Source organism: Xenopus tropicalis, chromosome 1, assembly GCF_000004195.4.
Source record: "Xenopus tropicalis strain Nigerian chromosome 1, UCB_Xtro_10.0, whole genome shotgun sequence".
NCBI lineage: Eukaryota > Metazoa > Chordata > Amphibia > Anura > Pipidae > Xenopus > Xenopus tropicalis.
The window spans coordinates 51,229,937-51,245,085 of NC_030677.2; the positions used below are offsets into that span (position 1 = coordinate 51,229,937).

The 15,149-nt window shown below is 40.6% G+C and overlaps 1 protein-coding gene across 1 annotated transcript in view; it reads right to left on the minus strand.

Annotated features, from left to right (window-relative positions):
- The window catches only part of cpe (carboxypeptidase E), a 34,591-nt gene extending 19,831 nt beyond the window's left edge, over positions 1 to 14,760 (minus strand). The window contains 1 exon segment of the mRNA NM_001112946.1: positions 14,229 to 14,760. Coding sequence (NP_001106417.1) covers positions 14,229 to 14,493 — 265 coding nt within the window. The 5' untranslated portion in view covers positions 14,494 to 14,760.
- Between the last annotated feature and the right edge of the window lie 389 nt (positions 14,761 to 15,149).

Sequence of the window (15,149 nt, forward strand, 5' to 3'; positions counted from 1 at the left end):
AAGGCTACGAAACAGATGTGTCCAATCAATATTGTGCTATACCATAGAGCGTTCACTCTAGTCTCACCCCTTAATAAATCTGGTCTTAAAAGTACTATATAACTGTTGTAAACAGTTGAGTGTTGTAAATTTCCCTCTGGCAAATTGCAGTGAACTTTATTTTTACTCTTTGCTAACTATGCCCCAACAGTTTCACCATCGGGCATTGCTTATACTGACAAGAGCATAGCATAGAACCCATCTGCAGCCCAAAAAACACCAAAGGAATAGGGATGTAGCGAACCTCAAAAAAAAAGTTCGCGAACCTGTTCGCGAACTTCCGCCGAAAATTGCGAATATTCGCGAACTTTGCGAACCCCATAGACTTCAATGGGAAGGCGAACTTTAAAACCTAGAAAAGCCATTTCTGGCCAGAAAACTGATTTTAAAGTTGTTTAAAGGGTGCCACGACCTGGACAGTGGCATGGAGGAGGGGGATCAAGGGCAAAAACTTCTCTGAAAAATTGACACACACCGTTTTTCGAAATGATCGGTAATTTTGCGACTTTTTCGTAATTTCCGGTGCTTTCGTAAAGTTATCGTAAGTTTTGCGACTTTTTCGGAGCATTCGTAACGTTAGCGTAAGTTTTGCGACTTTTTCGGAGCATTCGTAACGTTATCGTAAGTTTTGCGACTTTTTCGGAGCATTCGTAACGTTATCGTAAGTTTTGCGACTTTTTCGGAGCATTCGTAAAGTTATCGTAAGTTTTGCGACTTTTTCTGAGCATTCGTAACGTTATCGTAAGTTTTTCGACTTTTTTGGAGCATTCGTAACGTTATCGTAAGTTTTGCGACTTTTTCGGAGCATTCGTAACGTTATCGTAAGTTTTGCGACTTTTTCGGAGCAGTCGTAACGTTATCGTAAGTTTTGCGACTTTTTCGGAGCATTCGTAACGTTATCGTAAGTTTTGCGATTTTTTTCGGTGCCGGCGAACCCAAATTGCGAACATCACGAAAAGTTCGCGAATTTGCGGACTTGCGAACACCCGATGTTCGCGCGAATTAGTTCGCCGGCGAACAGTTCGCTACATCTCTACAAAGGAATAGATAGATGCCAACTATATATAAATACTGAATGTGCCAGTCCTGATCACCCAGAGGATGATGTGGAGGAGAGCCAGGTTATAGGCATATCACAATCTACCTGTAAGTAGCACAACCCAACACAAATGTCCATATTCATTTATCATATGATTTTGTTCAGTATATAATTCAAAATCATATTCACCCTTCTAGCAACTTTAGCAGTGATGTTCTAACAAGCATAATGGTTTATGCCCACTGTCATGTGGCAACTACATTTTGCACAAATATCTGGCAACTAGTCTCTTAACTGGACATTTAGTGTTTTATCTTGCCATTTAAACAAGAGGAAACAAAAGAAAATACTAAGGGAAATAGTATATTAATATATTAAAATGAAATAATAATATACTGTTGCATTAATTTCCAAAGGAATATTTAGAGCAAATAACATGATTTCTGGCATACAGCATATTCTTTTTTTACTGCTATAGAAGAAAGCGTATATTTTTTTCTCCAAAAAGGCTTAATTCCCCTGAAGAATAAACTTCTCTATGGCAACAGTATCTCTACTCCCACATTTGCGTCCTTGAGGATAGAAATGTATAGTGCATACTAGGGGAAAGTTGTACAATATAGCCTCAGCTGCTTCTCAGCACTGATCCAGGTCAGTTTTATGTGTCCTTTATTTCAGAAAGGGCAGGGTTAGCACAGTATAGTGTACACTGTAGGAAAAATTCCATCCATATCCAACACAGTTTCATGCTACCTCTTCACAAATTGCCATCCTTTCTGACCCCTCCTATCCCTGGGGTGTCAGTGATCCTTCATCAGTGTCCATTGTTCTTCCCTTGTCTCTTCTCTACAGATGCTCAGCCCACCTCAACCTTGCCTAAGGAGACTGTCAATCTAATTTGTGAAGATGATATTTCCAGTTCTTGCCACTGGACTGTCAACTGGGTTATTGGTTGCCTGTCAGCCCATGATTGATCAGTTGGCATGTATCACTTGTGGAGTGTGTAATTAAAACACATAAAAGCATAATTCTAGCCCTATCCCTAGGACTAATGAAATAGAATGTTTTTATTAAATGAGTTTATTTTTTTAGATTTAGTTCTAGTGAGGGAGAAGGACAGAGAAATAATGTTGGAAGAGGGTGGAGGAAGATTAATAAGCAATGAAGGAAAGCTGAATAGAGAAGAAGGACAACACTGAAAGGAAAGTTATGAGGAGGGCATGTTTAAGTACTGAGTCACACATGCTGGACAAGGTTTGGGCAAAAATGTAGATAGATGTAGTACATAATTGAATACATAAGCCTGTTACCTTACAGATAGAAACAAACTGTAAAAAGCATCACATATAGAAGCTACAAACATGCATCTTGGCAGCATAACCATAAATGCTCTTAGGATATATATACAAGGCCAGATACAGGTCCCTTTAAGCAGTAGGAGCATTGCTAAAAGGCACTTTATCCTCTGACTCACTGCAACACCATATGAAGTGAATGAGGGGGAGATGTGACTCAGTAAATAAAGCAGCTGCACACAATAATGTCTCTTTTCTGCCTTCATGCATAAGAGCGGGTCCTGCTATAGTGCTTGGATAAACGGAGGTATTTTCCATAGACTTTACCAACACTGCTTATATATGAGGTATCATTTACTGATCATGTATGAGCGTGTTTTTGGGGTGGGGGTATGTATATTTTCAGCCCATAAATCTATACGTATGCTGGGAATAGGGCAAAGCAAGCCTTTTCATCAGTACTTCATACAGAATGGAACCTTAAAAGGTTTACATTGGTGACAGATGGTGACTAGTAGTTCAGCAGCCGGAGTGACGATATTAATGCTCCTAATAACAGCCGGCAGAGCCAGAAACAGACCAGTGAACTCATCCCCTTCTGTTAATCCTCTCTGTCACCATAGCAACAGCTCTTTTTAACAAATCTTTCATGTCCAAATCAAATAACCATGGTACAATCATTCAGCAGTCGGATCCTAGCATTACAGTTTTGCACTGAAGTCAAATGTAACGGAGAGCATTATAAGAGAAGAACAGATTTATGCCATTTTTATGGACTGAAAAGAAAACAGTTTTTGCCAGCTTATTAATTCTACATGAAACCTTTCCAATCCCTTACAATGTGGGATTTTGGTCCAATCTCATTAGGAAACCTTTACAATCTCTACAAAAACAAAGTGATCAATGGGGAACTCCACCCAAATAATAAATTATTACAAATTTGCTTAATAACAGAAATGTTATTCTAAGCAACCTTTCAATACGCAAAATGTATTTGCTATAGAAAGCTCTATCCATATATCCCTTGCTATTCCCTTCACTGTTCATCCTGACTATAAATATAATTGAAACAATTCAGCAGTAAGTAACTCTTGGTTACTCTTTATTTGAACGATACATGTAGCTAAAATGAGCAACACAGAGAATAGAAAGGAACAGACTTCTATATTATGAAAATATTTAGAAATAGTGTAACAATGGGCTTCCCTAAAGAGAAAATATACTTCCCTTTTTAACAGGAGCCCAATTTAAAAACTGTTTTGAAAACTTCCAAAAATAAATATAATTGTATTTTTTTTTTTTTTACACAGACATACCTGAGTCCATATATTGAAAGGAAACCATGATATAACCATGCTCGCTGGGACCAGCTACTCACCCCCCTTAAGATAACATAGTCATGCAACCCACTTCCTCACCTTGTTCCATTGTGAAGTGATGGATTCTGAGATTTGAATTCCCTTTACTTTTTTTTATATAGGTTGGTGCACAGATTACCTAGAAAGCAGGGGGTCTTTTTTAAAAATTAGTTGTATAATTATAATCAGTTACCTGAGACCCTGGATCTGTGCTCCTGCTTGCTGAAAACTGCCCCAGCCCAGGGTACCACTCTAGGTCTTCTATTTTTTAGTGATCCCTTCTGACGGAGTGCAGGGTCAGACTGGGGGGTGCAGGGCCCACCTGGGCTTCTGTCTCAGCGGCGCCTGCACTCCCCAATTGCCCCTGCCACCTTCACCCCCCCCACTAATCAACGCACCAGAGGTCACCCCTATAGATTAGAGGAACGGATCTTCCATTTGAAGCAGCGTAGGTGGTTTTTCACGGTGAGGGCAGTGAGGTTGTGGAATGCCCTTCCTAGTGATGTGGTAATGGCAGATTCTGTTAATGTCTTTAAGAGGGGCCTGGATGAGTTCTTGAACAAGCAGAATATCCAAGGCTATTGTGATACTAATATCTACAGTTAGTATTAGTGGTTGTATATATAGTTTATGTATGTGAGTGTATAGATTGGTAGGTGTGGGTTGTGTGTGCTGGGTTTACTTGGATGGGTTGAACTTGATGGACTCTGGTCTTTTTTCAACCCTATGTAACTATGTAACTATCCCACAGAGGCCCCCAACACCCTCCGACCCCCTCCCCCGAGCGCTGCTAAAAGAAACATACCTGTGGCACATCGGGGCAGGGAGGATCGCAGGAGTGCCCTGGGGGGGATTGGATCTGGGCTGCCGGGGTCCATTGGGTTTTTCCCCGGTACACTGGTGGCCCAGTCCGACGCTGACCATGTGTGCTGTGTTCATGCGTAGTAAAGTAAAAAGGCAAGCTGAGAAGCAAAAAATCTGCATTTTGCTCTGCTGCGGCAGCCCAGGGCCATACAGAGGATCCACAAAGAGAAAGGCAACTTGGGAATCCTTGGCTAATGCCTCACTAACCTCTTCAAAATTCCTTTCCACCAGCTACAAAGACAATCGCCGGTGGAAAGGTCTACGCGTTGCTTCGTTTTTCTGAAGTCAAGCAAAGTTGCCTGCGACTAATCTCTCCATGGGGCATTAGCGTTAGGTTAATGTCCCACGGGGAGAATAGTCGCTGCTATTTTTAAAAAGCGAGTTCCAGTGACTAGTTGTTCGTCTTTTCCTAACAAGTGATTACTAGAGCCATTCTATTTCCTGCAAGTCAGCGCTTCATAATCCCCAGCATTTCCAATGGGGAAATTTGCAAACAATCGGAGCAACCTCCTGCCCAATGGGTTTTCCAATAGTTTTGAATGACAATGCTTTCTTTGTAAGGTCAAAAAGGGTCTCTCAAGGTGGCCACACGTGGTTATTTTAGATCTTTAGATCGTACAATCTGCCACTAACCGTTCAGGACTGAAACAGCAGATAAGGAGGTAGAAACAATAGGATTTCTACCTCCTTCTGCCGATTCAGCCCTGACGGCAGATTTTGGTCATGGCCTTCTATGGCGCCCGATCAAAATCTTTTAACCCGCCCAATCGGCGAGTCGACCGATATCAGCAGCTTCCTGCGATATCGGTTGACTCGCCGACTTGCCATACACGCACCGAATATCGTACGAAACGAGGTTGCATACAATATTATCGGTGCGTGTATGGCCAGCTTTAGCAATTCTGGGCTATTTGTGATTCAAAGTAGTATCTTCGTTTAAGGTACTGGAGATTCATAATGTTCTTTATGTAGAGACAAAATAAGCGACTTGTCACTGGAACTCGCTTTTTAAAAATCGCAGCATCTAATCTTTCTGTGGGACATTAGCCTTGAGTAATACCTTGGGCTGGTGAATTTTTTAGCAAACAGCCCCGGGTATCAGGTAGCATATGTAATCACTGACTCCACCCCCCCAGTGATAATGCTTTTCCTACTCCTTTCTTTCTTAAAACACTTTGCTATGTGCCCTGATGCTGTGAATCACTGATTCACCTGCTCTAATAGGCTGATTCCAGTAATTTTATCAGTCTGCAATACACTACTGACAGACAGCATGGCTGGGCTGAGTGCAGTATGAAAAATGGTAAGTTAAATAAGCACATTTATAAATCATTTGTGTTTCAAATGAAAATAAAAAGTAATTATAAAGCCCCAACTATATGCATGGAAGCTATTATACCAAATGGAACCTGGCTTTTCTGTAATTTTGATCCCCATACTTTAAGGGGGTGATTTATCACAAGCTTTTTCACAAGTTTTTTAATGCTAAAAATCGAATTATGGCTCAAAATCTCAAATGTCTGATATTTATTAAGTGTTAAAGCCCAAAAATATAAAACCTCTGCATCTAAAACTTGTGAGTTATTGTAGAAGTCAATAGCAGTTGTCCTAGTAAAAGTCAAGCCATATATCCAAATTAAGATTTTCAAGGTTTTTTGTGTGTATTTAAACTTGCAAATTCAAGATACTCAAGTTTTTTTTTTATTTGAACAAGTTTTCCATATTAATAAATAAGCAAGCATTCGAAAGTGATTTTATTTGAATTAGAAAAACACTCTTGAATTCAACTTGAAAATTGATAAATAAGGCCTATTATAAAGTCTATTGAAAATGCATTAAATTAAACCCAACAGGAATGTTTTGCCACCAATATAGATTTATGCAGCTTAGTTACCATCAAGAAATGGATAAAATAAATTAGAAATATTTGATTTAAATGGCCCACAGAGTTTTCTGTATATTAGGTTTCTGGATGAACGATCCCATTCCCCAGTTTAGTGGCTTCAAGTTTTATCGTCATATACAAATAACAATGAAGCATGATTACTGTAATGAAATTTTGTTGACCCGTGTTCCTCCCAACTTTACATAAAAATACAAATATTAAATATAATAAAAGTGTGCTTGTGTATAATAGTGACAGGTCCCCCTTAGTGACTGATACTATGTTCATGTCTCTATACATTGCTCTGTAGGAATAATATTATAGCTGGTTAGCAATGTTGCCTAGATATATTCTCCTTTCACTTTCTCCTGCGCAACCCGCTGGCACATTTCAGGCTTGGCAGTGAGGTATGCAGAGAAGCAGCCGAGTTACATCCCAAAGAGGTTGCACAGAAATTAATATGGGGGTGTCTGTAAATCTTACAGCCGGCTCTTTTTATAACGAGCTTTTGTAAATGACATCATGCACTCCTAAAGAGATTTCATTTTCTTACTGACAGGCAGGAGGAAAAGGCCTACAGGGATGGAAAAATATTTTTGTTTGCTGAAATTACAGCATGGACATTTTGTCCAGCGAACATTACAGTTTTACAGGTTTACAGGATGCTTTCTTGTACTTCAGACATTTCACTTTTTCAACGTATCACTGCCATGACATAATGAACTGCTGGGTATAGTCCTATGTTGTATTTTTACATAAAAAGGGTGGTTCAAATTTAAGTTAACTTTTAGTATGTTATAGAATGTTATGTTATTGTCAGTTTCGTATTATTTTCTTTCCTCTTCTGACTTTCAAACTTTGAATAGGGGGTCACTGACCAGACAAATTTTTTATTTTTCTGTGAGGCAACAATTTAATTGCTGTTTTGTCTTTTTATTACTTATGTTCCTATTCAGACCAACTCTTATTCATATTGTAGCTTCTCATTTAAACCACTGCCCCTTGTTAGGCTAATTTGGACCCTAGCAGCCACATAGCTTATAAAATTCCAAACTGTAGATTTTCTGAATATAAAGCTAAATAATTCAAAAACCACAAATAATAAAAAAATGAGTGTTTCAGAAGAGTACTCTCTACAACACACTAAAAGCTAATTTAGTTAATGATAAGAAGTTCAGCCCAAAACCAGCAGAACTGTTAGGTTTATCCACGGCCTAAAACAGTATATGTGCAGACCATGCTAATATGTTTGGCCACCCTATGAATGGAGGGCCCATGCCAAGCATGGAGGAAATGTGTATCGCTGCAGGATGTTTTTTTCCTCAACAATTTATAAGGGCTTTTTATGATCTAATTCTAAGCTATCAGGTATGTGGAATTTTGGTCTGATGTGATATCATAGCAGTGTGGCCAGTTGAGTGGCCAAGCTCTCCAGAGAAATACATTTAGAGAGAACTTTGTTTTGACTTGATGTCCATTTGCTGGGACATGGTGTGCATAATCTGTACCATAGGTGTTTTCTTGTTTTATCTTTAAAGTTTTACACTAGAACACAATGAACCCAAAGACATTTTAGTAGTGCTCTCTAGCTATCACTCCTAATTACCTTTCTGCTACACAAAGCAGCTGCTTTGAGCACCTAGGTGCTGTACAATGCAGCCCTACTTTTTATACCTGAATATACTATGGTTTCTGGCTATTTGGGTTGTCACCAGATCTCGGTCACATGGGGGCTATTAAAGTACTGTAACAGGGGAGGAGCGTTTGCATTTTCTTTTCTTAGCAAATACAAAGAAGAGACATATTTGCTTAGTAAGCACTTCCCTGAGGTACTGAGGCATCACCAGCCTTCAGGCAAATAAACATTAATCCGCTAATGTAAATATCATGGAGATATTTAAAACAAGCCTAGTTTATCGTCTAAGGGCTATGATTCACGGTGCTACTTGTGGCCGGCTACTTGTCGTGGCTACAAAATGCCAGAAAATACATTGCCATAGCCAATATTGAGAATTGCCTCTACTAAAATACATGTAGAGACAATTATCAGTATTGTCTATTTTGTAGCTGTGACAAGTAGCTGGCTGCAAGTAGCTCCTTGTGTCATTGCCCTAAATAACACACAGCATGATCATGAGTTAACATTTTCTTAGTTAGTGAATAGGAGTATCCACTGGAAGATGGACATGGCCACAGGTTGGACAGCTATTAGGCTGATGGCTGATAAATTACCCGCAATAGATCTCTGCTACCAGGGGCGACTGACAGTTTCAGAATGCCTGACTGAAACTGTCAGTCGTGCAACTTCGGAAAAGCAAAAAAGTGTCTGCCCACTCAAAAATTACAAAAGAATTTTTAAAATACACACTATATCTGACTTTCTGACAGTTATTCGTAAAGCCTTATTATGTGCTATGAGATCACTGATATCATTTATTCACCACTTTGGCTTATGTTGTTTGAAACCCTGCATGTTCAGCTAAACATTTAATGCCTTTCTGAAAGTCAAACCTACTTTGGCAACAAATAATGTATTCTGTGCAATGTAACCTGCCAGCGGTGCAGAATTAATCTGAATTTGTTTAGAAAGGGATGTGGTATTTTATTAGGTAACTGAGACAAGGGAAATATCTTGACTTAAGTGAAGCCTATTGTGCATATTGTTAAGTCAGCTTCTATTTAATTGCTCTAGGTTTTTGTGCCATTGCTCCAAAAAAAGTCGTCTTATTCAGATCTATATTGATTTAATCTGAAAATAATTCTGTCTGCCTCTCCCTGGCAGTGAGCTTTCTAAATCACTTTCATCCTCCCCTGCTGCATGGTAAGAATGTCACAAAAATATTTCTGTAAACCCTAAACCCATGTGCCTAGGATAAGATATGCTTTTTGTTTAAATGTCCTCAAATTTAAAAAGAATATGTATGTATTGCTGCTCTCTGGGGGTGCAAGTTTTGTCCCAGGGCCTGTGGGGCTGCGGTTACATCACTGGCTGCTTTGTTGCATAGCACTCTATCATGGGGCAGTGTGTTAGAGCAGCGGCCCTAGCAACCCTCAGGAGCACCAAGAGGAATGCTGACACAAAAGATCCCCTTGGTGATGCTCTGAGGGCATGCCCATGTTGCCTGCTATATGCTGATATATACTATTATGCACACACTGTCAGATCACTATCCACAGCAACACTGGCAGCATACAATAAGAGGAGCTTTGAGTAGCTGTTTCTTTAACAGAAAATCACTCAGGTGATAAGTTCTACAGGGCAGGGACCTCCTTCCTCTTATCCCTTTAATTAGCACTTAATGGTGAATGTAACTGTATTCTGTTTTTATTATTGTATTGACCCCTGTTTGTTCTATGAATGTATTATTCTGTTGTACAGAACTACTATATATATATATATATATATATATATATATATATATATATATATATATATATATATATATACTGTATATACACACACATCAGTGTTACTGTCTGTCCCATTTGCTACTGCTATGCTGCTCTGAAAACAGTGCCTTATAAATAATGGCCTCTACCATAGTATAATTTGTTTAGCACCATGGATAGGGAATATGCAGCTTGTATGGTTTCAAAAGAGGGTAGATCTTTAAAGCTCAACAAAGGACTAGTTACTCTACTGTCCACCCCCAACAATCAGTAACCTGCAGTTAATCCACAACATGCAGCTCCTCTGGGAAGTAAGAAGGAGGTGCCACACTTATTATTCTGGGTTCAATCAATGCCACCTCTAAATCCTGCTAAGAATCATAATCCTAGAATTTTTGTCCCTCTACATTTATATATAGCAGTGGTTGTGGTGCAGAGATCTAAGGGGTGCAGTTTCAACAGATCATGGTACTTCCAATCAACCAATGACCTTCTTTTTATATGAATAGGGATCATCAGCCAACTGGATCTTATCAATCTTGAATTATTGATTTCAGTCCACTTGTACATCTGTTGAACATCTGTTGTCCAGAAACCCATACACATAGTGCAGTGATCCCCAACCAGTGGCTCGTGAGTAACATGTTGCTCACCAACCTTGGATGTTGCTCCCAGTGGCCTCAAAGTAGATGCTTATTCCTGAATTCCTGGCTTGGAGGCAATTTTTGGTTGCATAAAAACCAGGCATACTGCTCAGAAAAACCTCCCATAGGCTGCCAGTCCACAGAAAGGCCATCCAATAACAGCCCTTATTTGGCACCCCCATACCTGTGTTGCTCCCCAAGTCTTCTTACAGTTGTATGTGGCTTACCAGTAAAAACGATTGGGGACCTCCAACATAGAGCATGCTAAATGCACTTAATGGCCGCTTTAATTTCCTCAGTTGGTGTATGTTTTTTAAAGCATTTTAATATATCCTTTCCAGACTGCATTTCTCAATTCTGTTTCATGGGCTTGCCAAGATTTATTAAGCCGTGCACTACCTGTGTTGGTTTAGGCTCACACCTCCATGTTATACAGCCAAGAACCAATTTGTACATGACTGTGCTGTGCCGTGCATGTGACTACAGCCCCAGATGATGCACCATGTGTGACTCTGGCCTAAGGGTTGGCCATTAAGACTTTTGTGGCATTGTTAATTGTATGACTAGTTATTTTCCTGGTTTCAAGGTTTATTTCCCTATTAGGCTTCTGTGCTAGTGGAAGAACTGGGTGACCTCCTCGTTGTGCATCTTATATTAAACCTGCCTGGACTGGGACAATAATGGAAGCCCTGTATCTGAGACAAACGTCAGAAAACATCCCCTTCCCTAATGAGCATGCACTCACACTCACTGCTTTCCTGAAGTGCTGGAATGGGACACCTATGGATCACCTTCCATTAGGCCTTTTATGGCTGTGCCAGGTTTGTGCCAATCACTGGACAAGTCAGGAAACTTAGCAATGGGCTAAATGTACACCATACCTATGCTGTTCACTGAATAGACCCATATGGTACATACATTGTATTTCTCTGTATACTCTGGTGCTTTGCAGGTTGAAAATGACCCACAAGAATGCAGTCTCCACAGCCGGTGCACTGTGTTTTGCATACCTTCTGGGCACATACCTTCTGGGCACATACGTCCTGTACAACAGTAAAACTGGTTTTACATTTACATGTACTCTGCACCTGAGACATCATTGGTGCCATTTTTCAAGCACTGTGCACAGGGAATGGGTCACTTGGTTGTTAGTATGCCTTGAGAAAGATTCTGAGCAGAACCGAAACGCTGACAAATAAATTTTAAGCCCCATGAGTGCTCCTATGTTCTTGTTTTGCATTGTATCTCTTGAGGTGGCCATACACTAGTCCCACCCACATGTTCCACTTCCTGCTGCCTCCTTTCCTAGACTGTGCAGGGGGGCCAGCGGCACTCCTCACACTGCACTGTAGGATAGGAACCAATCAGCACCTGATAGGGAACTGAAGCCTGTCTTCCCTGTGACTGCAGGGCTGTGATTGGATATCCCCCTCCTACTGTGCTTCTGGCAGAGGCCGTTTTAATGGATAGTATTAATTTTTAGAGCAAAGTGAAACCAGCACCATATATTATTCATAATTGCCTACAAGAATAGAGTGTTTTTGTTTATCCTATATGTCTCCTTTAAGTCTGGAGTGCATCTCTACACCAGCCTTTTTCCTGTACTGCAGTAAATAGACTTTTGCACAATGTAGGACAGTATCAGTACTGTAAAGCAGTAAACCAGTGCTTAAATGCAAATGCACCTATGTATTAATTATGGTATTTTAGTACTTTCAATATAATATTGTGTGATCACAACAAGTGTTTTTTACATTTTGAAAACTACTACATATATAGTTCTATTGTTATTTGTTTTTATCTCATTTTTCCTTGCAATTAAGCGCTGGCTTACTGCTTTACACTGTACTATTTGTTTGTTCGGGGACTCACAGTCCTTCCCACTACAGATAAGAAAAAAAACCCATTTATATTTCAATTAGCGCTCGCGCTCACCCAGTTAAATAGTGGGTTGGGATGCTTATGCCCCGAACCTTTCGCTTATCACTTTTTTCTCTCTTCGTTCTGGGCAATATATGCTCATATGTAAGTTCAAAATGCAGGATGTTCACTTCCTTTTGGTGGCCCGGGTGCCATGCCCCAGACTTGCAGCGTGAGGAGATTCAACTTCAATAGCCAGCACAAAACGGCATGCACTCGTCGGACTCCAGGACAGCGGATAAAAATTCAAAAAAGCTTTATTAATGATAAAAACATGTTTCGTGTGAATACGTGTGCAGTCACACGAAACATGTTAGGTTTTTATCCTTAATAAAGCTTTTTTGAATTTTTATCCGCTGTCCTGGAGTCCGACGAGTGCATGCCGTTTTGTGCTGGCTATTACTGCTTTACACAACTAGAAGTTTTTGAGTAGAACTTTATAACCATTTTAGGAGTTAAGTGGTAGTTTGTACTCTTATAAGCTTTGTATTGTGTTGTGAACACTTCCAGTTATTTTGCGTTCAAAGTGTAGTGAAGCACTAAGGCACTCAAAACCTGTCTGCATTCTTCAGGGACATTTCAGGGGCGGCTGCATGAGGTGTGTGACTTCTATTAACTCTTTTTTTTCAATAAATTTTTTTTTATGTTTTAGAACCTTTAGTATCTTATCGTACACACAAAGTATTACAGTTACCTGTCTTTTTTAAATTATGTATTTATAACACTTATGACAGGGACCGATAAAAACTAGCCATTTCTGTGTATTATTAGTATTATTATTAATAATAATATTAATTAGAGAGGAAATATCAGCCTTTGGAAAATCTGGGCCCTTGTACCTTGGGGCACTGCACACAAACGTTCTGTGTTATATTGTTTGTCTAAATGAATTGCGTCTCAGCATTATATGTAAAAATGTGTGCCATGAGGTATTATAATGTATACAAATCTTTAGTGAGGTGTTGCATTATATGTCTAGGTGTGTTGTTGGCGTTGGAGCTACATTGTGTACCACCACACGGTGCAAGACTGTATATTGCTATGTATCACACCTGAATACTAATACACTCCAGAAACCAAACCACACAGTCTGTAATGTTTCATATGGAAATGCTTTGTGTATGAACAATCTGTATTCTGTTGAGTTCCATTTTGACTGCATGATGTACAACACCCATTGTAGACTGCTTGCAGTGTGTATTGTAATGTATCACCATGACTTATTTTACACACAATTTCCCTGCTACATATTTGTTTCTGTGCTCATGCCATGCTCTAGTCTTTGCATCGAAATGGATTGGGGAGAAAGGGACCTATATTTATTAACTTTCTAGGGACAATTATATATTATTATTATTATTATTGCTGAGAAGAGAGTCCTGTCTGGTATGGTGCAGTGGGGCCAACATATTGTTGAAACTGGGTGTACTGATAAATATCTTATAAATAAGGCATTATATACTGTGTATGTGGCACAGGTCAATGGAGCAGACATATTGCTGAGGGTGGGGGTACTGACAGGATATATATATATATGCTATATGTGACATTACATATAGTGTGGCACAGGTCAGTGGAGCAGACATATTGCTGAGGGTGGGGGTACTGATAGGATATATATTTATGTGACATTACATATAGTGTGGCACAGTGCAGTGGTGCAGCCATATTGCTGAGGGTGGGAGCACCAATAGCCATAGTGCAGTATAGGTGCCACCATCTGCCATTGCCATCACACCCAGTAGTGCCTGTGAATAATACAATAGTGCTACACGATAAAGGAGTAGTCCTTACCGGGCTCATGCTCCCCTGGGTTGTCGGAGATCTCTATGACAAGCAGCTCCCGGCCCTCAAAGCTCCGTCCCACCGTGTAGATGCGGCTGATGGAGGGACACTGCAGCCACACGGCCACTAGCGCGTCGCGCATCTCCGGGTAACGGTGATACTCATAGGAGATGTCCCCCGGCTCCCGGCTCAGCCTGCGCCCCCGGGCCAGAGAGCTAGAGCAGCCGAGCAGCACCAACACTGACAGGCACAGGGAAGCCCATACTCCTGCCATCATATCCCTGTTACACACACACCTGCCTGGGAACGGAATGGAGAATGGCAGAGCAATAACACTACATGCGCCCAGTAGCACTAAACTAGCGCAGCGCCCCCGGCCACACGCACTATTGTATAGGCAGTCGTTGCTACTGATTCATGCGATGCACTGCGATTTCCTTCCTTATTGCTTCTCTCCTTCCCCTTTGTCTGCCTTCTGTCGTACGCTCCTTCTGTTACTGTCTATTTCTCCTTCCTACCCTCCCTGACAGCCGCCTCCTCCTCCTCCTCTCTCCCCCCCCTCCTGTCACCTTCCTCCTCTCCAGCTGCTCCAGCTCAGCCCCAGCGGCACAGCCCCATGGCACCTACTGACACAGAGGGCTGGGGATGGCACAGCAACACAGCAATCGCATACTGTTAGTGACAGCGATACCAGCTATTATTACTAGCTCTAGGGGCACAGGGGCACAACTATACTCTCAGCCCAGGGGCAGAATATGGCTTTTGTTGTATATGTCGCGTACAGCGCTGCATCACCTTCTGGCGCTATATTGGTACATGAGCAGGAGAGCAAATGGAAATTTATGTAAAAGCCACCAATGGTTATTGACAATATAGTATCTTTTATTGGCTCATAGTATTTAATAGCCGAATAGGTCGGAATGATTAGGG